Here is a 26,988-nt window from a genome sequence, read left to right on the forward strand (position 1 = left end):
CTTCGCCTCTTAATGGACTGTAGTCAGGAAACAACCACACACCGTTTTACTTGATAGCACACAACTGGCTCTCCTCAGCTAAGAGATGTCGAACAAATTGCTCCTCTTTAAGCCAGACAAGGTAGATTAGAGCTCCGAGCCTTGAACTGCTCCAGCTGTATCCACCTGCTCGGAGCAACCATGCTGTCTCCGACTGCATTTTTCACCTTTTCTACAAGAAATCTGACATAACCGGTCCAAAAGGTTTCCCCGTGGTTCTGCAGGCTCTTTACAGGCTGTCACACTGGCAGGAAACGTACTCGGTACACCCCCAAAGCTTTTGTTTTCTGGCTTCCGAGCGTGTTCACAACAGGTCTAACCCAGGAGATTCCCTGGAGATTTCTAACTACGCAGCAATTACAGGTGTAAAGGAAGATTGTGAAATCTCATCGTAAGCGTGCTGCCCACTGCAGGTACAGTGACACACCAAATATCCGCAGGGTTATCTGGGGGAGCTGGGACAAACACTCGGCACCCACAGCACCGCTGTCCTGTAGGAACTGCTTCACAAAGCTGCCGGCAGCGTCTTCTGTTTGTGCAGCAGTCGGAGCACGCACTAATTGGGATCTTTCCTTCAGCTTGTTTCAGTGATGGAAAATAACTATTAGGGTAAATCAATTGGCCTCAGATTACACGTGTTCAAGATACTGCCCTGATAAAATCTCCCCGAGGAAACATTTTACCTACTATTTAATTTTTACCATTGTCTTCAGGAGCAGAAATGGGATTAGCTCTACAAAATTTACATCTTAATTCGTGATTACGAAGCATTCTCAGCCACAAAGGCATTTAGGAATTATCTGCTCACAAACCTTAACCAAACCGAGACAAATTCCCCCGTACTTTACCACTGCAGCGTTTCCTACATTAGCAGCAGAGCAAGACAACAACCGGCACTTCTGCCTCCACTGGAAACAAAAGCACATGCTATTGCTTGCTCCAGATGACACGCGAGTGGCTAAGCAGCCTTGAGGAAAAAAAAAAAGGAAACGTATCGCTTCCAAAGCCTCGCACAAGGTCCCTCGCCATGGACAATGGGGCGGGCTGCGGCGCTCGGCTGCCTTTGTGAGCCTCAAGGCTGTGCGGGGGAGAGCGCGGCAAAGCTACAAAGCTTCATGGTCATGGGTTTCTATAGGTGGCTCTTTTGAGGGGTGGCACAAAAGGCTTGTGCAGCAGGACTGTCTCAGGGCTGCAGGAGATTTCTCTGCGGGAGCAGGTAAAGGGGAGGGGTGCTGGGGTGTGTGCGCTCTGTTGGCAGAACAAGAGGAGCACCCTCGGTATCCACCACGAGTAGGAAATGAAGTTGGCAGTGGGGTTTCTCACCTCCAGGGAACGTTGCTGGCCACTGGTTTTAGCAGAAGGAAGCCAGATGTCCTCAGGTGTGCTCGCCATGGGGAGAAAGATAGCTGCCGTGTGCAGATACTGCGTACAGGTGAAGATATCACATACAGATACACGCAGGCACGCACAGTTTTGTGCAACACACAACCGGTTATTGCTGCTGACAGCCCCACAGGGAAACACCTTTCATTGTACAGCCACGGTTGCGTAAAACAATGCCCTACATAACTCGTCTCAGCTACCCCAGCAACATACACCACAAAAAATGCAAGCCTGGTGGTTACGATGGAAATTACCAGAGCATTCATTTGTGCAAATACATCCAGGAAGCATTTGCCAAAGTTTGCCGAAGGACCGGGTTCAGCAGAGGACGGCAAAACTGCACAGCCATGCGGGGGCTCCCCATCGACAGCCTCTTCCAGGCTCCAAAGTGGGAGCCCCTCCTGTAGCCCCCGGCTGGTGCCTTCTCCTGAGGGTGCTGAGCACCATCCAGGGCACCTCCTGGGGGTGCTGTGCGCCACTGCACGGGGCAGGGATGTGGGTACTGGGGTGCAGCCTCTGAATTCCTGGGGTCAGTCGCTCCAGGTGCCCCACTGCTGGAGCTGCTGCTCGTCTCTTTTGAAGATGGAAAGAATAAAAAAAGCTCACCAGCTTTTGTGCTAAATTCAGAGCAGCTGCTTACTAGTCCTGTCCCTCCACCCTGTTTTTTACAGTTCCTGCCCACACAAAGCACACTCCTGGCCCCCAGCTTCCAATTCTCAGATGTCGATAACACGAACATCCCCGTTCCCTCTGTAACAGACCACTTATCCTGTTGTCTTTCGTCTGAGAAGTGAAACCCTGCACAGCTGATGTTGCTGGAGGGAGCTCGTGGCTGGAGCCCCCTCCCGCAGGGCAGCTCCCACCTTGAGGGGCTCGGAAAGCTCAGTGCTCAGCTAGAAAGGCCGGGACACTGAGATGTCCACGCTTATTTTGCAAGCAATTAAGCTGTTGCTTTGCTCTCCCTCCTCCTGGCAGCCAAATGCTACATCAGGGAAGGTATCGGAGACCTCAGGCACTGACAGGTTGGGCCACGGCCCCCCCGTGCCCTGTTTTCTTTTTTTTGTTCCTGAAACTATCCATCTGCCAAATGTCACTAGCTGATAAGAACTGCCCGTTATTAAATCCCCATTTGTAAATAGATGTTGGCTGACATAATTAATGTCTACCATACAACATAATTTGAATTACAAAGTAAAGGCAATTTAAAAATCAGCCTCCAAATGATTACAATTGATACGCAGTCTATAAATTCCATAGCCCCCAGGAATTATTTAAATTTCTGAAAATGAATGAAAATCAGTACAAGATGTCTTTCAGGAAAACGAGACCAGAAGTGGAGCATCTGAGATAAACTAAATAGTCTCTTGAGATAAACACTCTTTGGTGCAGTAATACCTATGGCTCCAGGCCACCGCGGGTCTGTAATGTCTGCTGTTGTGTCAGGGCCGTTATCTGCTGTGCCACTGCCACCTACTCAGAATAAATCCCCTTAACTGATAAGCACATTATGTTGAGGACCCCTGCCTGTCACTTCCATCCAACTGGGTGGTTCACACCAACGCCGTGGCGCTGAACTGCTCCGCTCCGAGGCAGCGACACTGCAGGCTGGGATCGAGCCGCCCGTGTAGGAGCGCAGGGAGGGGAGCGGAAGAAGTGCGAAACGTGGAGAAGCAAACACGGGCTGTGGCGCTCGGAAATGCTCACCGCAGATTTATTCCTCTGCTAACTAAAAATAACAAGTTAAGATGGGCAACAAACACTGTTAACAAGCAAGCAGCAGTGTTAGGCTGGGGAGGCAGAACAGCAAGGCAAGGGTAATTTAAAGCACACATACGTATGCCCCTCGCATGCCAAGATAAATAGCTCTGGTACTTCCTCCAGACATCTGCACGATGGCATCGCACGGGCTCAACAGCAGCACGGCACCCGCAGGAGCACTGCAGAACCCGGACCTTGCACGCGGCAGGGCTCTGCTGAGCTTTGCCTCTTCCTCCTGTCTTTATGCGATCACTTAGGGCTTTAAGTGTGTTTCATTATTTTCCTGCTAGTCCTTCCTTCAAAAAATCAGCAGAAATCATTTGAGGGAGTCTAGATTTACTAGAAAAACAAATATCTTCATAAATAAATAGTACCACAAAGGAGCAATGAAGTCTGCTTTCAAGGAAGCAAACATGCTGCTGCAAATCACAGGCTGGCAGTTAAGTTCTGCATAAATACACCAGATATGTGGTAGTGATATCTATGTGATAAATTACATTTATCACGCACCTTTGACCATCTCACCTGCACTCGGATCACCCAGCGAGGAAATGTTAACATTCCCAATCTTTCATCAGTTTCAAACAGCTGCCATTAAAAAAAAAACACACACAGAAAAGCCCCAAACCCACAACAAAGAATTCCACATCTTCCCAGAGATAACCTTATCTTTCTCTTTTGAAATGTGAGGTTTTCCCTAAATTGCATTGGCACAAAATCCAGGGTTGGGGGCAGGATGCTCAATCAGGCTTAAGAGCATATAATTAAAGACCTATCAGGGACAGAAAAGGAAGCAAGCATCACTGGGAATCACCAGATCTGCAGCAGATACGTAGGGTAAGAAATATAAGTACTTATTTGCATCACTGGAGATAGAAGGTCTCAGATTTTTATCTGCAAAAATGCAATATTTGTTTCTTCTGCAAGAATCTGTCGAGGAATTACCTTTGAAATAAGAGTTACAAGTAAAATGAGGACAAATGAAAGCCAGGCTGCTCAAATCTGAGACATTTTCTTATTATCTCTGGAATCAGAAACTAGGAATCGCCTTCAGCTCAGATGGCAAGATCACCCCACAGCGCTGCCACCGAGCCCTGGACATCGAGAAGGGTGCAGGAGGGGCTGTGCTAGGGCACGAACTGGTGTGGTGTAACACTTGGCTATCCCCTCAAACAGTAATGAAAGGTCTACACTTAAATACTGTTTCCTCTACAACCAGCAACATGTACAACAATGTGGCTGCTGTGAGATTACAAGGAGAGAAAATCCATAATGAAATGTAAACTCAAAAAGGCCAGTTAAGCCGGGAGCACCTTCCTTCTCATTAGCTTTCTAACTCCCTTCCTTCACATTCCTCTTCCTTATTCAGTGGAATAATCAATCTTTTTTTTTTTCTTTCTTTCTTTCATTTTTTTTTCTTTTTAAACGAGGTGCAAATGCATTTTCACACCTCTGCTTAAAACTAGGTTAAGTTTCCAAGCTAATTACACATTATTAATGAGCTCAACAACTGTGGGTAGGCTGGTTAGAGAAGGGATGCAGGTCTGCACGTCACAAGTGTGTGCATGAGGATGCACATTTGTGCTCCAGGTGGGATGGAGTCTTCCAGGTGCTGAGCTCTCTTATTTTGTAGTAGCAGGATGCAAAAGACTGAAAACTGTAGTTAACAATGCAGCTTTTTTTTATTATTTATTTACTATTTTTCTAATTATTATTATTATAAATACCGAAATGCATTAAAATACTACATTCAGGCCACCATTTTCACGTGCCTCCTCAAACACGCTTCATTACAAGACTACTGGGGTATCAGCCCAACAGGATTTCTTTCATTAACCAAAGCTGCTTGGCCCTGCTGACATGGACAGAGATGACTGCAGAAAGTTTTAGCTAACCAGAACAACCAGTACAACAGCAGGTTACACACCAGCACAGATCATTGTGTTCTGGCAAAATCTTCTTGGGTGATTTAAAAGTTGTCATCTTCCACAAACTGCATCAGTGCCAGAGATTATGCCCTCTGCAGCACAGCACGTGCACACCATTAGTTGCCAACAGAAAAGCTTGTATGGGACACGGATGGTGCTCTCTGCTGATTGCTGCACAGGGACAGAGTAGCTCTTTGAGAAATAGGTCTTGAAGAGCAAGTTATAACATGATGATAAAAGACAATTAAAGATAGCAAACACCACTGCCAGTTCCCTTTAACGCAGGGGGCTCTAACAGCAGCGGTTTAGCTCTACAGCAATGCCTCCCGGGAAGCCGCAGCTCCTCGCTCCTGGCTGGACTTTGCAGGGGAAGCATGGGCACAAGACAGACATCTTACAGGATCAGCTCTGCAATGAGATGCCAAAACCAACACAGGAATTCCTAAACATCCTCAGATCCAGGGTCTACACCACGGCAGTCAGAATGATATAGTTCTGAAAAATATGCGTTCATTTTGCTTTTAATTCATTCTCTTTTGAGAAATACAGAGCTTCTAACGATGTCTGTTATGCACTCCTTAACGTGAGACACTACACATGCACATACACATCATTTATATGTCTAAATATAAAAAAAAAAAAAAAGACGATTTTCAGAGACATAAATGTTTGTACAGAAGTAGTACGCACAACTATCAAAACAAACAACCCCTTCATCCTAGCTCTGGATTAGATCTGTATCGGAACATGTGTACACACAGCCAGCACAGCCTGACGTTTATAGCAAGCATGCAGCATAAATGAAGAATGGTGTGCTATGGATCTTGCACAGATTCTGATAATTTCTGGTTAAAAGCCTTCTTGTTGAAAGTATTATTCAAACCTTAAATATGCCACGCTGTGGGATGAGTGTGTGCTAAAAAATTCTTAACAGACCTGCTAATTGAACTTCATGCGTTTCTTCAGAATACAACTATGCAGAATATAACTATAACCACTTTGATTCTTTAGTTTCTAGCTGGCAGGAAAAACAAGCCCTAATTGTGTCAGAGTTTAGCTGCTGAAGAGATCAGTGTTTTATGAGGGATGTAAAAATGGTTCACAGTTACTAAAATAGATTTTTTTGTTTGCTTTTCAAGGAGGGGGGAAAGGAACATTTATAACTTAAGAGTCTAAAAGTGGGCAATTAAAAAATACACCAATAAATTAGTCTTCCTAGGATATTTTCTGGCCTGGGGAAAGACAGTAGTAAACACATCTGGGAATTTTCCTGCTGAAAGCTCCTGACTTGTAAGTCAGATCTAAGTGGGTATGGTTTTAATCCCAAAATTACATGTTTTCTTCCATGCAAACCCCATTTGCTAATACTCTACTTTCCTTCTAGATTTTCTTTTCAATGTGACCTAAATGCACATTTTATAGGAGAGATTCTTTTATCAGCTCCTGCTTACCCCTAAAATGCCCCCATAAGGAGAATGATGCCATCATGTCTGCTTCTTCAGTCCTCCCGGTACTGTGCTGCACGAGTTTATATTCCACCACAAACAGCGGAACAGATCTACTTTTGCAGCAGAGTCAGGTCAACAAGCATCAAGAATGGTGCTTTAGAAAAATCATTACTTACTGCCTTTTGAGTAGGTACGTTTAGGAATCCCAAAGACAATACTGACAATGGCTTCCCCCCGACGCCAACGTGGATTTTGCACTTACCAGCATCAAGACTACCAGTAGCTGCAGTCCAGCCCATGACGGGGGGAATGGCACCGACGACAGCTCCCACCCATGTGTTGGCAATGCTCATCCTCTTCATGGGTGTGTAGCAGCACGTGTACAGGAAGATGTTGAAGGCTCCCAGGGCGCCGGTGAGAGGGTTGACTCCCAGCGTCAGCAGGGCGATCCCCGGCACCCCGCAGGAGGCGGCGAAGCACACAGCGAGCAGAGGGCTGTGGGAGGAGAGCCGGGGCACACGCTTAGAACAGGAGCTTGTCTTAAAGAGTTACTAGAGCCCCCCTCCCCTCACTCTTCCTCCCACTCCTCCAGAAAGCTAAGATCAGATTTGGGTTGTTTTTAGGGATTTTTATTACGCTTCCAACTCCAATTTTCACATCTCCCCCCCATCCCAAGGCAAGCCTTTCTAAACAGTCAAGGCAATTTTGCCACAGGTTTGCAATGATTTTATCCTCGTGACCAAATTTAAGCTATGCAGGCCAATAGGCCCCCCATAGAATTTGTGCTTCCAGCAGGTCATTTTCTTTTATCCTAATAGTAGTGCATTTTGACCTCTGGAAAAGGCACTCTGTGTTCAGAGTGAACGAGCACGGTTGCAGCCTGCCAGATTTTTAACTGATTGCAATTTTCCAAGGGATCTTTTGGAAGAAATACAACAGGGTTAGACATAAAATTAGGAAGCATTTAAGAGGAAAAGAGTACATTCAATCATTTTGAAATTATGCTAACAGAAATAAAGTATTTTTTGGCTTTTCAAAAAGTGGCTGAATTCTCCATATCCCCATTTAGCTCGCACGCTCTGCTAAGCAAGGGTAGCACACCAAAGCAATTCCGGTAACAAAACCAAAATTAAAACTCATCTTCTAAGTGTAACTGGAATTAACTGAAGATATTTTAGGTTTGCCTGAAAGAACCAAACAATAAAGATGCTAATCACTTCTGCTGATTTCTACTGCACAAGAGCTAAGAGCCAAGGGAAGGCTGGAAATTCCTGTTAAAATCTGTAAGAAAGTGGCTGAAGCTGTGTAAACTTCTGCTAATAAGTTCCACAATAAACACCCAAATATGATGAACAAGGATTTTTTGTTCAGCTACCAAACCCACACTTCGCGGGCAGCAAGCACCATGATGTAACCCGAAGGAAGCCTTATTTGTGTTCCCTTACCGCGATCAACATGTTTGCTGCTGTGGAAATCTCTTCACCTGTGCTTGTTCAAGGACATTTGGTGAAACGGGAAGAGAACCAAATGCCACTAAGAGGAATAATGTGGTGTGAGAGACCTGAGGAAAATGCCATTAACTGTGTTGCATTAAATAACCCATGCAGCTAAATACACACTTTTAGTCCTACATATAACAGCAAAAAACACATGTGCTTGCAGCAATGTCTCTGCGTAAACTTTAGCTTTACACATTTTGTCTAATTTCAAACTATGCAGCCTTTGTATTCTACCATTACCCTGCCCTCTGGCTGAATCCTTAACCTTAAATACGTGTTGCAAGCACTGCTCCAACCCTTGTAAGGAAAATTTGCTGGTGGGGATGGATTTTATGTGAGTTTTATCAGCAAAAAAATCCTCCCGTTCCAATTTTTATTTTTAAAACCTTCATCAGACCAATACTGCATGGAAATCCTAAACAACCACAAGGACTAAAACGAGCATATCTCATACCAAAGATCTGCCTTCAATTTAAATTAGATTGACTGAGTTGACACATCCCAACTTTTTATCCAGCTTTTCAAATCCATCGCTGGATTTCAGGTTACAGAGCACGTTCACACTCCATGGGCAGCTTTGGGGTTACAAAGGCAGCGCAGATCCAGGCCGGGCCCCGCCGTGCCACCCAACGACAAAGCCATGTTCCCAATATGGGAACGTTTCCATGAGGGTCCTGTGAAAGGATTCAGACGGAGCTGTGCCCTTTGGGTTTGCAGCTAGTGGTGCTCTTTTCGGGAAAGGCAGCAAAATGGATCCTGCACAGTAAGCTGCCTCAGCGCTGCATACCAGTGCTGTACTTTCCAGGTGTTGCCCCTCTACAGAGAAAGCCTGACTGGGTTTGGTTAAACAAATCTGTCTTGACTGATTCCTGACTAAAATACTGTCAGACACACAGATGAACACCAGGCTGGCACAGTATGTGCTCCAGAGGCGACAAAAGACCAGCCCGACGCTGCAAGGCCGAGTGCCCATGTCCGCTCCCATGGGGTGCACAGCCCTCAGTGAGGACACGGCATGACCTAAGGCAGCAAGAACTTTTCTCACTAATTGAGTGAAGACCCCTCTGCATCTCTCCGAATCAAAGGGGCACCAGGCACCACGAGCCACTGATGAAGCAGCAGACACCAGCACTTCACCTCTCCTTGGGAGAGGGAAGGAGGAGGCCAGGCCCTCCATGGCGGATCCAGTCACCGCGGCCTTCCCTGCAGGGCCAGCCCTGGCACCACTGCTGTCAGAGCTGACCAATGGGTCAGAAAAACCCCGCTACAAAATGCATCTTTATAGAAAGGGAAAGGTGAAGTTACGTGATTGAGACCTCCAGAAAAGGCATTCCGTTCCTGGTGGATGAAAACACGTTTTTGTTTCTTGGTTTCTTCATTTTTGCTTCTTTAAAAGGAAGCTCCCGAAGGCGGTTTGATCGTGTCTGTATGTGTCTGTACACAGTCCCACAGATCTCAGGGGAGGGCATTAAGTCAGCGATGGCTGTTCTTCACAAGCAGTCAAACTGTTTTACCCTTAGACATCTAGAAAGTATCCCATTTTCTACTTCTCTAGTGTTTCCTTCAAAAACGAGGAACTGTAAAATTCTTCTAGAAGAGTAGTTGTGTGACTGACAAGGGCCTGCATCAGAAACTCCAGCTGAGGTCTGAAACTCCGACTGTGAGCTGATGAGTCCGCTTTGTTATTTCTGCCCCATAAAACTCTTTCACATTACAAAGACACTGCACTCAGAAATTAGGACCTGCTTTCTTGGTGAGACGCGAGGCAGAAGAGAATTCAACTCACTCTCCCAGAAATATGTCATCTTTATAAGGTGTAGAAGTGCCCCCCACTACAGCTTTGTGCCATCACGCAGCGCAATGCACATTGCAGGAGCACAGGTAGCGGGGAGCCCGGCACCAGGGAATTCTCACATGGCGGTCAAAAGTGGCTGCGGGGTCTCTGCTGGTTTCCTTCATCCCAAAACCATCCATACAGTAAGTGCAGGCTGATGACAGACGCTGGTGCATAAGCCTCATTTCACTTGGGCGTTCACTTATGCTGAGGGAATCACTCCCATGGGAAAAAAAAAGGGCAATCTTCCATTGGAAAATTGGCCAAGGAGCTAGCTGAGAAAGCAAACATATTGAGTAAGAAACTGGGTTTTATGATGGATTCCTGGGAGGAGTTGGTTTCAGTTATTTGGCTGATTAAAATCAGGCTCTGGAAAAATACTACAAGTGCCAAATGAGTTCTCTTCAAATTTCAATGCTAAAATACCCAAGTATGTCACCACATAGGACACCTCCTACAGGAAAACCAAAAACTGGTAGTTCTGCCTCATCCCTCTCCTCTCCTTTATTGAGAATGCCTATGTCAAAGTCTGCCCAAGGAAACCTCTAAAAGACTTGCACATTCAGCTAAAAGCTCGGGAGAGAACTTCAGCTTGAACAGTGATCAAACCCTTACAAATCCAAAGAAAATCTGATGAGATTTCATTCCTCTACAGTTTGAGGAGGAGGAGGGGAAGGGGAGCATGGCTGAAGGACAGCCTGAAGCTGCTGCGGGCAGGAGGAACCCCTCACACACACCACCCTGAGGGACCCACGTGAACCCTCACCCATCGTACTGCTGACAGTGACTTCGAGACACAGCAGCCTGCTTTAATTCATGTGCTATGGCATCTTTGAATCTAGGTGCCACTTACAGATGGGCTGGTTATACATATATAATGGTCTTGCACATGTGTGCATGAAGCATATTTATTTAATAGGATCCAGAGCCATGGGTAATAGCACCTATTGACTCACAGCATTACTTGGAAAAATTGAAACAGGAAAACAAATTAAAGCATTTGCCCATCTATAAAATTAATGTAGTATTTTACCTATTTCACAGCAGCATTAGCAAGCTTAATGTCTATAAAGATCAATAGCCTCACTACTATGCACGCTCTTCTACACTATCCTTGGCATTTTGTAAAGATCGCTATCAAAGTACAGACAGAGCTACAACTAAAAAACCCAACAGTATAAAAAAGATGATAAGGAGTTTAAAAGCAAATTGTATTTGGAAAAAGATATCTAGAAACTACACAAAATTTCCCCTTAAAACATATCAACATTCAGAAATATGAAAAATTCCAGTATCAGCATCTAACACTTCGACCTAGCTCTGTGAATATATTGACACTCATATACACATAGAGACACAAAGCCCCTATGAATTCTGAATAGGTGCATTCAAGCAATCAGCAGTTGTATGCAATTCATGTTCAGATGTTATGTAAATACATAAGAAACTTAATTTGTGACCTTGTGTTAATGGGAAATTGGGCACGCAAAACATATTTGCATAAAAGCTTAAGCTTGCGTCTAAGTGTCCATTTAAGATTGCCTGCATATTTCTCAGGTGAAGCATAAGTGCTTATATTTGAAAATTAGATTCAAAGCCCAATACAGAAGGTAATAAAACAAATTCTCTCTTCTCCCTGTCTGTCAAAAACCTTTTATGGAAACATCACCACTTCTAAAAAGGCAAACTGAAAAAAAAAAAACAAACAAGAAAACAACAGTGCCCTTTTGTTCTGCTGCAGCATGCCCAGAGTACCTTAATGGACTGAAACATTTAAATTCCTGGTTGGTATTTTGTATTAGATCTTACTATTACTGACAACAGTTCCTTGAGCCACAAGGCCAGGGATCTGTTCTGCCAAATGCAGGGTGCAGAACTAAAAGCTACGGGATGGGGACGGTGAAGAACAAAGCGTGGGGGCAAAGGCTGGGCTTTGGTGGGGCAGGGGCAGCGGCAGCACGTCTGCTCCCCAGCCACCCCCAGCCATGTTTTGCCTCCTGAAGGCGATCACATCCTTTGCATCCCAGGATGGGTTTCCCATTTCCTCCAAGATGCAGCCTCAGCAACACCACCGTGCTTCACCCCTCACTTGTTTGCTGCAGCTGCCCCCAGAAACAGGGCTGCCTGAGCACTGGCTTCAGCATCTCCCCTCATGACAGGTAAATGAGATGATCAAGGTGAGACTGATGCCTCAGACTGATCTCAATATTGCTACTATGGACGTAAATTTCATCTGCATATAGTGTCAAAACAATTTGTCGTAATAAGAAGAGGAACAGCCTGCACCAGCCTAGCACGCAGATGGGTTGAAACTACTGGGAGCTCTGCAGTTCTTTGGCAGCACAAGAACACAAGAGTGATTTGCATCTCTGCAACTCCATTTCGCCATCATGGTCTGAGATACGAGTCCAGTGCATGAACACTGTTCCAAAGCCATAATTAAAATCAGATTTTGGGAATAATCATCATAAATTGCTTATTATTACTGGAATCTGTAGGTACTAAAAAAGTCCCCTGACTACCCGCCTGAACGAGGCTGCCAGAGGAAGCCCCCTCTTTCTAACTTTTTCCAGGTCAGCAAGAAGTTATTAAGGCTTCCGAAGCCAATTCCAAGCTCAAACAAGAGCTGCAGACTGAGGTTTTTGCATTTTTCCAGCAGCGACGAGAGGTGACACAAACCAAAGCAGAATTTGCTTCTCTTCAATTCTTTCTGCAGCCAGGAAAGCTCGTTTCATGAGGGGAGATGTCCACAGAAATCTCCAGTACAAGCCATCACCCTCCGCAGCTGCTGATTTAGTTTTGCTCATGTCTTGGCATCTTCTTGGCTCCTTTGGCCAGACAACACCAAGAGTTGCCAAAAGCCAGTCCCGGGGTGGGAGCTGAGCCTGGATCACCACGACTGTCAGGCGGTACTGAGCGATGGCTCGGCCACCTCCCGCAGCTGGAGGAGCACCAGCAGGGGATTTTCTTTTTCTTTTTAAAGGATCAGCACCCAAAAACTGCTGAGCCCTCCTTGGAAACTTTGAGATCCAGCAGGAAAACTGAGGAAGGCCATTGGGCCCGGCAGCTGCCCTGGCAATCCCATACAGCTTGGAAGGGCAGCGAGGAGCTGAGGATGTTACACACTGCAACAACATATGACTGTATGAAGCCTTCCTGCTCCTAGGACTTAGGTAATGGGGAAGAAAGACCATCTCCTTCCAGCACACATCTGGACTGTGTTTGCATAATTCCCAGCTCTGCTTCCCCAGATGGACAGACGCCTGAAACCGGCAGCGGGGTTGTCTTCTGGCACAAGTGCCGCAGTCAGCTGACAGCAAAAAATGAGCCAGAAAGCTGTAAAAGGCACATTTTGCCCTGAATAGCAACGGTAGCTTCCCTGAAACGATTTTGATGGGAGGCTAAAAAAAACACTCCGACAGCTTCTAAGCTCAAAGTAAGGAACAGATCATTCAAACCCAATCAGTAATCATGGCAGACAACTGAATGATGGCAATCTACCAACAGTGAAATTGAATTTTAACTTTCCACACAAATCCTTTCAGGCTGCATATTTATATATTTAGTAATAAAAACCATATTCATGACCATTGTCAGCTGTAAAAGTTATATAGTAATAACAACAATGCTAATGGAAACTGAAACTGGAACAACATTGTCTGGATCAGTAGCTTCATCACTGATGATTTTTCTAAAATGATTCTAATTTTTTGCAAAAGATATTAAACCCCAGAAGAGCCCTCCAGATAGACTGGGCTGCAGCGATAGAAAAAACATTCACACTCTGGGCTGAGATTTTAAGTCAGAGTGGTTACACGGGGATGCAGGATGGCCCCTAGTCAGCACAGCCTTGAGACAGCACATCTTTTTTACATACAGCACTTATAGCATGACTAGCAAAATGTTTTTATATTCAACTACAGCTTTCAATTACAGATTTGATTAGTTTCAAGGAATAGTATTTCTTTCCAACTAAAAGGAAAAATAGCTTTAGCCCTGGCAGAATGCATGTGTTGCCAGACCCCTTTCTTCTTTCATACAGATCTGACTCGGCATCAGGCAGCTTTACTGCACACAAGCAACTCTCCCTCGTGTATCATCTTCCCCAGGTACATTGTGGCTGAACACCATGAAAGACCCCCAAGCCTGCTGATTAAGGGTATCTTGCAAAGTACCAAAATGACATTAAACTGAACAAAATCTATCACAGAGCTAAACTGGAACTTTCTTAAGAGAAAAGTGTAGAGAAAGCTGTTAATACACATCCATTTATTCTCTCTCAGTCATGCAAGAGAGTCCATGGCTCATGACAAGGGCTGGAGGATGATTGATTTTAAAACTAAAATACGAAACTTTTAATTGGGAAGTCAATTTTTCCCCATTAGCTCCAAGCACCAGAATATGGGCTTGTCTGTCGTTTATTACCAAAGACTGACAAGATGTCCTTTGGGAGGCAGAAACAAGTGGGAACCTCGTAAGTCTTTTTTTTTGTGGTTTCCTTAACGAATTACTGAATGCTGTCTTCACAGGTACAGAGCAGAATCTTCATTCTGCCGGTGTTCAGCCTCTGGTCTGAGCTGTGAGCAAACTGTGTCCTGGTGTCCCATCCCAGAGGATGTGCTCCGACAGCAAATCAGGTTCTGCAAGCACTACAAGAACTGGATATCAAATTCCCTTTACCTGGGTATAGCACTACCCCAGATTTTAAGATAACATAGCAGACTTGTTGTAACTCTGCCTGCTGGTTTGTTTTTGTTGGTTTTGTATTTGGTTTTGTAACCAGATTTTTGTAATTCAGTTTCTGGTAATAACTATGACAAAGATGTTGATAACCTGAAATTGGGCTGTACTTTTCCCCCAAATGTAACAATAAAATATGGGAAAATAATGGGAAAAAATATAAATATATGAAAAGTTCTAAAAGTGCTTTGTAACACAAAATCGGAGCTGGAGAGGAATGAAGTCTCAAGGGGAGGTAGGAAACTTGCAGAGTGTTCCCAAGGAGCTGGGTTAGCAGGCAGCATTTAGGCACTCTGCGATGAGGAGCTCAGCCTGCCCTTCCAGCACTGCCTCTCCTGATGAAGTTTTCAGCCCTGCATTTCCAATGCACCTCTTTAAAATGCAAATCCCTTCAAAAGGAGCTGCCCTTTCTGGAGGCACTAGGACATGTCCTTTGTCCCAGGGTCAGGCCAGGCCCATCAGCACCAAGCTGGTGGTGTTCTGAGGGCATCAGGACCGAGAGCAGGGCGACCAGGCAGGATTCAACCCTGAGTGATCCCTAAGGAAGGGATCCCCAAGGAAAGCAACACAGCGAGAATTTGGCATCCACAGGGCTCAGTGCTGGGTAAACTCATAGAGCTGGCTGGATGCTGTCAGGGAGCTGCTTTCTGGAGCTCTGGCACTAAATTGCCGACCACGCTCTGGCTTTGCTATCCAATATACTCGTTCAGAAGTCTACTTAGTGTAAATAAATACAAACTAGGATAAAATATCCCGTGTCTGTGTCAATTCATTTCTCTCCCAATGAAGAAACAACCCATGCATGGAGCCCAAGCCTCCCTGTCAGGGCTGTGCATCGCTATTGTTTAAAGGAGTAATTGACACTGTATTTTAACCAAATTGGAGGCAATTAGCTTCCCTCGCTCCTCAAGAATCTGAGCTGCAGATGTTCTGTCTCCCTTGCCAGAGCCAGGGACTTTAAAACTATCATAAACAAACAGGGCTAATTTAAAAGAATCATTTCATCTTGAAAGGGACACATCTCTCTTTTTTACACTTGCATAAATCAAAATTGGCTCAATTGATTTTGCTGGAAGTTTCCACAACGATGCCACATTTATGCTGAGACGAGGTAAAAGATTTCAACTCAATTGCAAAAAGAGAAACTGGAGTCCCACGCCTGGTATGGAGCTTTTTCCTAAGCACATCCTGCTCTCACTTTACCACCGCAGCTCCATGCCAATGATGCCAGGATCTGTTTTTTTGCTGCTCACAGATTCAAGTGTCTGCAGGAGGACTTGGACCAAGGCAAACACAGCCTGGGATGAGACAGCCTAGGAAACCTGGGGGCACTTGCAGTTTGTTAACACCATGTTAGCTAATGTTCAATGTTTGCTAACAGTCAAAGTGAAATAAAACTTTTTCTGCTGCCTGTTGTTACTAAGCAGAAACTTCAACTGGGCCCCATCATTTCACTTGAGGTAAGAAAAAAATTAAAAACGAAGAGGACCCGTACTTACAAAATGTTTATGCTCCCATTACATTCGCTATACACACCAGAATGCTAATCATAACAACCCTGAGCAACCCTGCCGAGCGTTAGCGCGCTCCTTGTTGTATGTCTTTGTTAGGTAGGAGTGAAAGGGTGACTAATAATATTCACAGCTTCCCCGCAGTCATGAAAATGTAAATATTTTTTTAAAGTGCTTACAAGACAAACCTACAGTAAATTTGAAAAATGTGCCCCATAATATTTAAACTAAATCCTCCTCTTTAACCTAACAAACCTAACCTTACAACATGGCAGTTAAGTGATCCATTCATTTTATTTCAAAATCTCAATTCTCTCTTCATTTAAGAACCGGAGGCCAGCTGACAAACAGAATGGATAATATGTTCTCTCCAGAAACATTTTTCTGTGATTTAGAGTGATTAAACCTAACACATGCTTCTGCTGAGCCTTCAGCCAACACTCGGAAAGCAGCAAGTAAAGAAGTCTCAGGCCAGTTCTCAATCTCGTTAAGACAGGGAAAACTGAAGTTTTAGAGGATTTATCAAACTAGCGTTCAAAAAAAAACATGTGAAAAGTTAGCCCAGCCATTTTTGATTGTGAAGTACAGGATCACAGACTCTAAATACATTCCTGGGAGCAATGAAAGTGAAGGAAATAAGTTATTCACTGCATCCAGAGACAACAGAGAAAAAGCAATGGTCTGCAGCGCAAACAAGGACCCTGGCTGTAGACACCATTATTTGGAGGAGCACCTGAGCAGATGAGCCTGTCCAAGCGCAAGGTAGGTGAGATCCTGCCTGTCTGACTGCAGTTCCCTCTCCAACACTGTGAGCACATATTCAATGTTCATCGATCATTTTAAGACACCACAGCACGCTCTAAAGTACTTGCCGTGTATCACCTGAGACACGAGCACTACACATCCTGGTGGCCGCTGCTACCATGGAGAACTTCTTCTAAGTCAGTAATTCCTTCGTTCAAAAATAAAGCCTGTTTACCCTTCCAAGCTACCCTTTTGTTGCTACTTATAACCTAGGTATGGTTATACTCTGACAACTGCCAGAAGTTGTCCCTGACAACTGCTGAAGTTGTCACCGTCCCACTTTTAACCTGTACCAGTTAGGATCAACAGCTCTCAGTTCTGCTAGGATCAACGGTACCGAGAATGCAAAAGGCAGTAACAAAAAATACCTTTGTGGTCCCTCATAAAAGACACAAGTACCTTACTGTGAGAGTAGTGCAACCAGGGCTTCCATTGCTGTTTGCCAGGAGCCCAGGAAAAGGACCACAAGCCGACCCTCCAAGAATGCAGGGACACTGGGCACGAATTTCGGACGGGCAGCGTGACTCAGTTCCAGGACTGGCCGCCAAGAACCAAACCCTTGGATCCTTCCTTTCTCCTCTTTCCTACAGCAAAATTGAACACGTAATGCTTTTGGGAAAATGAATTAAAACCAGAATCTCATCTCTAGAAGCCAACTGACCCTAAAGCAGGGCAGCCCACAGACACCATCTCGGCGATGAGCGCTGCCACGCCTGGCACGCAGCAGGCACCATGGCAAAGCTGCTGCTTTCCCAGACTAGAGGAGGATGCGAACGGTTGTGTTTTGGGATTCCTGCTTTATTATTTTGGTGTGTTGTCTACTACGGCTAGCATCTGGAGTTATATTTTACAAATGTTCAGAAGAATAAACAAAAAAACCTCATATACCCTCAAAGTGCACAAATATAACAGAATATTGTCACACGCCGGCAGCAATATGAGTCACTGTGGCTCACACTCCTTTACAGCATGATTTATAATATAATATTCCTGTGATTCTGGACCCTAGCAGAAAAAAATCAAACAAAACATATCAAAGAGGCTCCCTGGACATCTTAACCTCAGGAATGCTGCTTTTCTAGACAGAAAGACTAAAGAGCAAGCGCCCGTGTTAGCACGAAGCTAATTAAAGTATAAGAAAAACCTTTCTTATATCTGCCTTGCCAAGTTGATAGCATGTAAATTATAACTTGCATAAGACATGATAAACTCTGTCCTTCACAGAAAGAAATGCACTTCTAACATGACTTTCTGTAAACAGATCTCAGGGCATAGCAGCTTCTAATCAGAGGCAGCTCCGTAATGGACTTGTTGAGCAGTGACATTTCCTACAACACTTGGCACGCGGTGAATAATGATGCTGTTGTGGTTAAACCAGATAAGGTTCAATACTAATACAGGGAACAAAGTGGGGGATTTTGACTGCATTAAGCCAAAATTTACAAACATGAACCTGAAATGTTTGACAGCCACGAGGCGAAAACTGCGCGGGACTTGGAGATAGGATCCTGGGTTTGAAACTCCATTTTGGCTTGCTTGTGCAACATAAGAGAAAAAACTCTCTTTAACATCACCTTTAAAGAAAACTACTCACCACAAGTCAGTTAAAGGAATAAAAATTGAGGGCTAAAGCCAACGTCCAAAAGGCCCATCCACAGCAGGCACAACACTGAAGGATTAGTACACAATAGTTCGGCTGCCTCCAGCTAACGGGGCTCTACCCCCCGGCGAGGAGCTGACATGAGAGGATAAGACAACTCCATTAGGAGCCCGTATCACTTCTCTGCAGTGTTCCCCACGAGCAGATGGAGCAGCTATTTAGCCAAATGCACCGTGACTCCTGGTTTATACATGAGCATCTGGGATGTTTCCTAACGTGAGGCGATGCACAATGTACGCCGATTTATCAACTGTCCCATGTGCAATTAAGGATTCTGATAAATAATTTGGCGGTAAAGGCCCCTCAGCTGAACTGAAAAGCAGCAAGGCGTGAGGGGTCAAGTGTTTCCGCAGGATTTATATCCACCAAACAGAGCTGCCTACAAAGGAATGTCTCCATTGAGCGGCTGCAGAATCGCGGAGGGGCAGGAAGAGGCTGCTGAAGGCGCGAGCGATGCCTCCGCTTCAACTGAAATGAATCTGAATGTAATGTTAGTTCTTAGAACAGCCCTTTTTAGTGCCTTAAGAAACAAAATATAGATGTAGTTAGAGCTATGTAATTTTCTGCTAATACACATTTTGATCTAAGGATAATGTGCAGTATCACCACTTTGCTGTGAATTCTACAAAAAGACCCTAATACCTTAGAACCATTTAATCAGCATCCTATGCAGGCACTGAATAGATAATTGAAATATAAGTACTGTCATCCATATCCCCTTTGGGAAAGTGACACAATAAGCATTATATCATTCCATTAGTCCATCCTTTGATGTGGGTTTTATTCTCATTAAACTATGTTTTAGCCTCAAGGTTTCTCCCCCCACTTCTCCATGACGTGGCCATGCCAGAAAAAAAAACACACACACACAACCTTGCTGCTCAAAACACGGCAACTACATTTTTACAAGTACTTGTACATGTCAAAAATAAAAAGCTGCCTTTCTAATTTCTTGTTTACCAAATACAGTCAATGACAGCTTCTAGAAAACAGGGTGAAAAAAAAAAAAGGCAGCCAGGAGGGTGGTGGTGGGGCTGGAATGCATTTACTTGTTTTCAAATAATAAAGGTTGAATACAAGCGGGATAAAAAATGCTTGAAAAGGCTGCTCTGGTGGTGTCTGCTTTGAATTGTGCCCTGTTTAAACAAGAGGAAAGCCTCCCACTGAAAAAAGAAACATTTTTATCATTCAGAAAGATCTCAGGGCAGCCCCTTTAAAATGAGGTATTTTCTAAACAAAATATTGGAATGTTTCCCTGCAGGGAACTAGCATCTGATCTCTTAAAAATGATTATTCTTGAACTGTAGATTTATGGAGTTTTTGTTTTATTTGTTTTAACTTAAATACAATGAAACCTGTCTGAAATGACCACCCAAGGGAGCAGACCAATCAGCTAAGTAGAGGCTGATCTTTAAATGGAACCAAAGTTGTACCGAAACCCTTGGGGAGATTTTAAACTGCTGGCTTAAAACCCAGGGCTGGCTAAATGCTTAATGCGGGTCTCAGCCCTAAGCCGAGGACATGGATTTCCTCTCACTTACATCAGTGTAACTCCACCAACTTCAGGAGAAACGTTCCTGATTTACATTAGTGTTAGCAAGCAAAGAATCAAGCTAATTACGCTGAGTTATCAACAGTGATTACAGGAGATTTTTTCTTTTTTAATGCACGTGCACTTCCTCAGCACAGCAGCAGCAGGTCTGCTGCAAGCAACCGAGTAGAAAACTCCGCTTTACACTGCCAGAAAGAACCAGACCTGAGTCTCAATGAATTTTTGAGTAAATAAAGGAAGTCTGACATGCTGCAATTTCCTATCAGAGAGCGAATCTTCAAGTTACGTACTTGCAGCTGGGACTACAGCTCATCAACACAAACCATCAGTCAGAAATATTCCTGCCTTCAGAGCTCTTTTTGGGCTGATTCTTCAAGAGTTTGTCTTAGAGTTTAAACTGACCAAAGTCAACACTGCACTCAGAAATGTCAACAAGTAGGAAAAGTATTAACGTCTCCATTAATTACGGCAATAATTAAGAGTGGCCATAAGAACCAGGAGCTCATACACAACACGGAGGAGGTTAATGGGATTCCAGGAAAAAAGGTATTTACCAAACAAAACGAAGACTTATTTCTTTTGAAGCGTCCAAGGCATTATCTGTGTTGTGCCAAGTGAGCAGACTTAAAACTTCTTAATTGCACACGGAAAAGGAGAGCGAAAATATTTTGCATAAGGAGAGCACCGTTAAATTCCACAGCGTGTTAGTCACATGCTGAAGGTTTTTTAGATGAGACTGGATAAAACCTGGAGTAACCTGGTGTGACCTCCCAGCTGACCCTGCTGGGAGCAGGAGATGGGACCACAGCTCTGTGACGTCCCCTCCAGCCCGAGCCCCCCTCCGATGCTGCCCGCTACGACCAAGGGCTGTAGGACTGGGTCCCCAGAATCACTGCAAGCTGCAAAACACTGCAGGGGCAGGACTGAAGGGGGTCTACACGGTTGTGAATTAGTCAGCTATTTAGAGCATGCTGTTTGATGACTGATGCGGCAATTTCCCACTTTTTGTTTTTCTGTTTTTAGGACGAAAACTGTTTTGTACAACTATTAAGTTTTTATGAGTGCTTAGCACAGCAGATCCAGCAGCACTGTAAGTTCATAAAACCAGACGCTTTTTAACAAGTGGGTATGCGGCTCCACGTGGAAGGGCAATCAAACCTGCCACTTGTACAACATAATGGAGCAGGACACTTGTCACACGAGAGGCTAAGCTCACTCAGCTACTGCAGCTAATACTGGAGATTTATTTAAATTAATCTCCAGGAAAATTAAATCCATTACTTTAAGAAGCGAGGGAATAAATCATACCCAACAGGAAACTAGGAAAAGCTGCTGCCATTTCAGTCAAATCTCGGGAAGCATGAGCACACCAAATTTTTTCTCGTCAATGACATAAAAACAACTCATTGCAGGAAAAATAATATCAGCTGTTGTTGTAATGCAAAACACAAATAGCCTTGATGAGTTTAACACTGCAACCGAAGTATGAAGAACATCTTAAGCTGTTTGTATTTCCAAACAAGACTCGAGGGGTCAGAGGAGGGAGGAGGACGTGTGGGCAGGCTGGAATGATGGATGGTGTTTAGTGGCATGCTGTGTTTGGGTCTACTCTTGTTATTTTTGCAACAGGATGTCTCTGATTACTCTCTGAAGAGAGAATAAGGATGGTTACGTCTCATTGCTCAAAGGGGAATTTTTTCAGAGCCTTACAAATTAAATAGGACGTCGGGAAGCAAGCGGTCAATGAACCATCAGGTGCTGTTTGTCACAAATCTAGCAACAGCATCAGAAGGTTCCCTGGGGGCATCAGCAGTGGGTTTGGGGCAGGCAAAAAGCTATACGTACTCTTTTCCTATGTACAGGAGACCCCAGCTCTGCAGAGTCCTTCGGTGTCATTGCCTGTATGGTTTGCCTGGTGTCAGAGCCAGAGGATTTTACAGCAGGGGCATACTGAGCCTCTCGGTAACTCTTTCAGCCATGAAGTTGATGATACAACATGTGGAGGACGTCACAAAGGATGGAAAACAATTACTGTCCCAAATTGCATCCTGCCAGAGATCTTTGCAGAACCAGCTCCTGGCTCACAGGGCGCTGCTGCCTGGTGTGATGGTCGGGCTAAAGCTGCCTTGTGTAAATACCTTTTAAGAATGAACAGACACTCTGTGTCCTCACTTGAACCTCAGAAGCTCTGGTGACACAGACACCTCACAGCGCAGCCCTGTTTCCTCGAAAGCTCCTCAGGCGCACTGATGCCAAAGCAAATTGCAGCGATTTGAACAAAAGGCTCAGTTGTGGGGACCTCAAACCCTGTGAACATGAATGCAGGTAACATGAACACGCAAAAGCTTTGCCTAGACAGTTTGTTTTGGTTTGCTTTCTCAAAGCAAAGGCTTCAGACAGAAAGGACAGAAACATACAGGCTGTAAACGCTTCCAGGGATGGGGCATCCACAGCACCCAAATGCCTCACCCTCTGAGTGAAGAATTTCTTCCTTATATCTAATCTTAATCTCCCCTCTGTTAAAGTGATAAATGGGGGATGGGGAGAAACTTTACAAGTCGGGTCAGTTACATGGACAGCTTTTCTTAAACCTAAATAACCTAACTAAACTGCTGAAGCTGCAAATGGAGGCCACAAAGTGAAACACATGAGAGTAATTTCCCTACTAGAGCCTAACATTTCTGATGAGCCAACCCCATAAGTTGGCTTATTGGCAAGAAAGACGCGCGCTCACCCAGGGCCTGGATGACTCAGGGACACGCAGGACCTCTCGCTGGGGTGTACCAGTGGGATTCTGGCCCAGGTCCCACACATCTAAGAGCTGTCACCAACTGTGACATGAGTTGCTGCAGTTACTGGTATCATCCTGCTACCCGTACTGTCCTGACCCATGCAAACTAACTAGGGTGAATAAATCAAAGGGAAAGGAAGAGTGGAAAATTAAGGAAATCATGTTATGTTTATGAGCAGTGACGAAGAAGGTGGATTGTAAAACGATGCACTGGGTATCACAGATGTTATACCACAACACAGTTTAAAAAGCACCTAACATCTCAGGATGTGAAGCAGCTAAAGAGAAGAAAATGTCAAAACTCAACTGTCAGACACATTTTTTGGGCAAGAACTCAGCATAGACCCCAAGCTCTCTGGATTCTTTCCCAGAGCTGTGATACCAGTTTACCTACAATTTATCCATCTCTGTCCAGTCTGTTTTTGACTTATTTTAGCATAAACATTTAAGGGTTTTATTTAATCAGCCAGAACAAATGAGTTCAAAGAACACCAGGGAATATGTGGCAAAAAACAGCAAGGTTAGATCACTTGCACTGGATTATTCTCCTCTGGCACACCGCAGCAGAAATAATCCCCGTCATGGTCTGTGTGTTCAAAAGTCTACAGGGAATTAGGTCAGCATTATTCAAGGTAAGTGACACTTTAAAGAACTTTAAATTAGCTGTTGACAGTCAGGTAGATAGATTGATGAGTGATTACATGAAGTCCCCAACATTGCCATTTTGTGGTGAAAGCAAATATGAAAAGGGGGAAAAGAGTAAGAAAATATGGTGAGATGGGTTTGCCGATCTGGGATGCAGTTGGTTCATTTAAGGACACTGGGAACTTCCACAACTAATTGTTTCCTCTAAATCAAAAGCTGTCAGAAAGTTTCCTAGCAGAATCACTGCAAGCAGTGCAAGTCAACTATGTAAGAAAGAAAGAGGGAAAGAGGAAGAGAGCTTTCCTTATCATCTTTCTTCCTAGCTGGCTGGAAGGGAGCAAGCCAGTGCTTCTGTTGCTGAAGGTCCACATACGAGGAGAGCAGAAGCGCAGAGCCCCTGAGCTGCACAACTCAGGCGGGCTTATTGCGTGTACAACAGATGTCCTTACTGCAGTGGTCCCTAAAATACATTTTTAAATAAAATTAACTCAACTCAGGAATCTGTAATTAGCACCATCTTTGAGAACAAATCAGAACAAGTTTATCGAAGCGCTCTAACTATTTACAATGAGAGCAAATTTACCCTCAAGGTTCACTTTACTATTTTGTCTCAATTTTCTTGTAATTTCATCCATCACATTTTTTTCAGTCCTCCAAAGGTGATGGATAAAACACAGAAATAAATAGGACCAACTGTTCGCAGAAGCCTAAGGGAAAACAGAATTTTGTTATAAATAATCCTTGGCACAAATCATGGAAATGCAATACTAAAATTGTTTGTTGAATCATTTATGAATTGGGCCTTCAGTTTTAGTTTGCAAATAAGTTACAGTTTTTGTTGATGTTCTTTTTCACTTTGCTTTTTTAGCTGGAAAATGGCCTTTGAGAATCTGAACTGGTATATAATCCAGAAATCAGAGTGACTGATGGATTTTTTTAAGGGAATCCCTGTGCTAATACAGGACTCTTGTTGTATTTCAAGACAGATGATGAGAACCTAAAGGACAACCAACTTTTACAAAACTTTCTTAAGATGCCGCCATTTGGGGTTTTCATTTCAGCTTTATGCTAAACACATAGAAAAGGCAAAAACAACATGGTGCCTTACAAAACCACTAAAACAAAAAGATTTTCCACGTAGGTAATTTTTAGCAGCACCTCTACAGGACAGGAAATCTTCCAAATACCTCTCCCAGGAGATTCAAATGAATGCATGTGATCCAACAGATAAATGGGAATGCTAAAAATAAGACACAATCTTGTGTTCGTTCCAAGATGGGGGATTTTGAAGATTTGTTGTTACAAACTAATGCAAACCTTGAAGGGAACATAATGGTGTGCTGCCACGCTGTGCATGTAGTCCTGTCACATGTACAGAAATCCACAAAGGCATGGAAATTTTGCTTTCTTGAGGATTTCGGTATTTTAGAGGACAGCTGATTACCCAAACTCCTCACATGAAAGTTATAAACATGAAAAAATATCAAAGAACAGAGAGATGCATTTCTTTCTTAGACTTTTGTCTGTAAATTGCTATTTTTCCTCATCTGAAGAAAGAGAGACGCTTGGAGACAGATAAAAGCAACGTAAGACCATTTCTCATTAGCTGGAGCAGGTGTGCTCAGCCTTACCTGATCTGTCCTCGCACCAGTGGTCTGTTTTTTGTCCTGTTCATATTCGAGTCAAACGGAACCTCAAAGAACTGTAAGAGAAAAAAAAAAAGGAAGAACCGAAATGAAAGGATGCCGGAAATCATGCCATGCGTGGAATGTGCCGGCTGCATCTGCAGGTGCTTTCATCTCTAGTTTTGAAGGTTCAGAAATACAACTGAAATGGCAATCTCCTTTTACTGAACTTTGATAAGTCTGCATTAATACTTTTGGCATCCCCTTAGAAAGAAAATCACCTGGAGGACAAAAACAGTTTGCACAAGTCCCCAAAAGTTAATCATTTGAAGTAGAGCCCGATTCCAAGCTCTGTTCTTGACAGCTTTGACGCAGCTTTTATACACAACAATTATATATAGACATACATGCACATATACCTCTGCCCCCGGTTTTATATTAATACAAACAGCCCTTACAAATGTTGTGCTTCTGGTATTTTAAAGACAAATGCCATAAATTTTTTTCAAGATCTTCTAACTTCTGAGAACCTATAACCCACCCAAAAATCAATCAACTCTTGTAAAATGCTACTGAAACTGCGCTGAGCATCTAGTTCTAGCAGCAGGGAATGAACACACCATATGGTGTTATTTAATGTCACAACCCAATTTGACTTTAAACACTGCCTATGGGAAAATTCAGGCGGCACTATCATCACGCTACGAATTCCTGCAGGCTTTTGTACGAGCCGCTTTTTAAAGAATGTTACTGGAAAAGCTGAGTGCAGTTTTCCATGCAGCGAGCGTAAAGCTGTTTTACTCTACATGCACAAACCGATAGTAAAAATGAAAAAACAAACAGAAAAAAACAACCACCATAGTTAGAGATTCACCAAAACTTATTTAGAGGCAGAGTAATGTGTACTTATAGAAAGAATATCTTCTACTGACATTACGTCTGAGGTTTTGGGGTAGGATCTCAATTATAGTGAATACGTAGGACAAGTAGCATAACAAATCGTAATTTCAAACAATCAGACTGACAATATGTTGAGTAGTCAAACTGCAGACAGATTTAAGATGACTACATGATAAGATCTATTCTATTTCATCACGCTGATGCATCCTTCTACACAATAGAAGACAAAATTAGCAAATATCCTCATTCTGACAGTGCCACATTGCTCGCACTTAATGGGGATGCATTCCCCAGTGCAGAGAGGAAATGATCATTGAAATCTATGCAAAAAATAAAAATTAAAAAAAAAAAAATCCAAGGATTTTTAAAATTTGTACATTGCAAAATTCAACGCATTTCACACGTTTATCCACACAGCCTCTTCCACGCACCAACCACTATGAGAGGGCTGCAGGGAGCAGAGCGGAGCCCACCGAGGAACTTCCCACACAGGCGTGCTGAGAGGACAGCACCCACCTCTACCACTGATTGCTTTCACGTAATTAGTGCATAACAATTTGGGAACCTCTGCTGTTGCTCCTAAGTACTGCAAGCACAGCGGGGAGCAGACACCCTTGGATCACCCCACCCAATGCCGGCAGCATTCTCCCCTTGAGGTGAAGGCCCAGGTGGAATCACCTTCCTGGCAGTTTTGGCCATCCCCAAGATCGAGGTTGGAAGAAATCCTTTCTGCCTGGGTATGAGGGAGAGAGCACAGACGTGCTTGAGCCCACGTGCTACGTTTTTTTCTGTTTAAATAAGGCTTGCCAACAATACGCTCTAAAAACAGAAAGTTTGGCAGTGGGCATCACCTCCACGTTCTGTGATGCTG

At 43.9% G+C, this 26,988-nt stretch overlaps 1 protein-coding gene across 1 annotated transcript in view; it reads right to left on the reverse strand.

Moving 5' to 3' along the window:
- COX10 (cytochrome c oxidase assembly factor heme A:farnesyltransferase COX10) overlaps positions 1 to 26,988 on the reverse strand; it is a 100,312-nt gene that overhangs the window by 7,681 nt on the left and 65,643 nt on the right. The window contains exons 5-6 of the mRNA XM_068654529.1: positions 25,224 to 25,294; positions 6,819 to 7,051 (exon numbers count right to left, since the gene is read on the reverse strand). Coding sequence (XP_068510630.1) covers positions 6,819 to 7,051; positions 25,224 to 25,294 — 304 coding nt within the window. The remainder of the gene's footprint in view (positions 1 to 6,818; positions 7,052 to 25,223; positions 25,295 to 26,988) is intronic.

This window comes from Anas acuta, chromosome 18, assembly GCF_963932015.1.
Source record: "Anas acuta chromosome 18, bAnaAcu1.1, whole genome shotgun sequence".
NCBI lineage: Eukaryota > Metazoa > Chordata > Aves > Anseriformes > Anatidae > Anas > Anas acuta.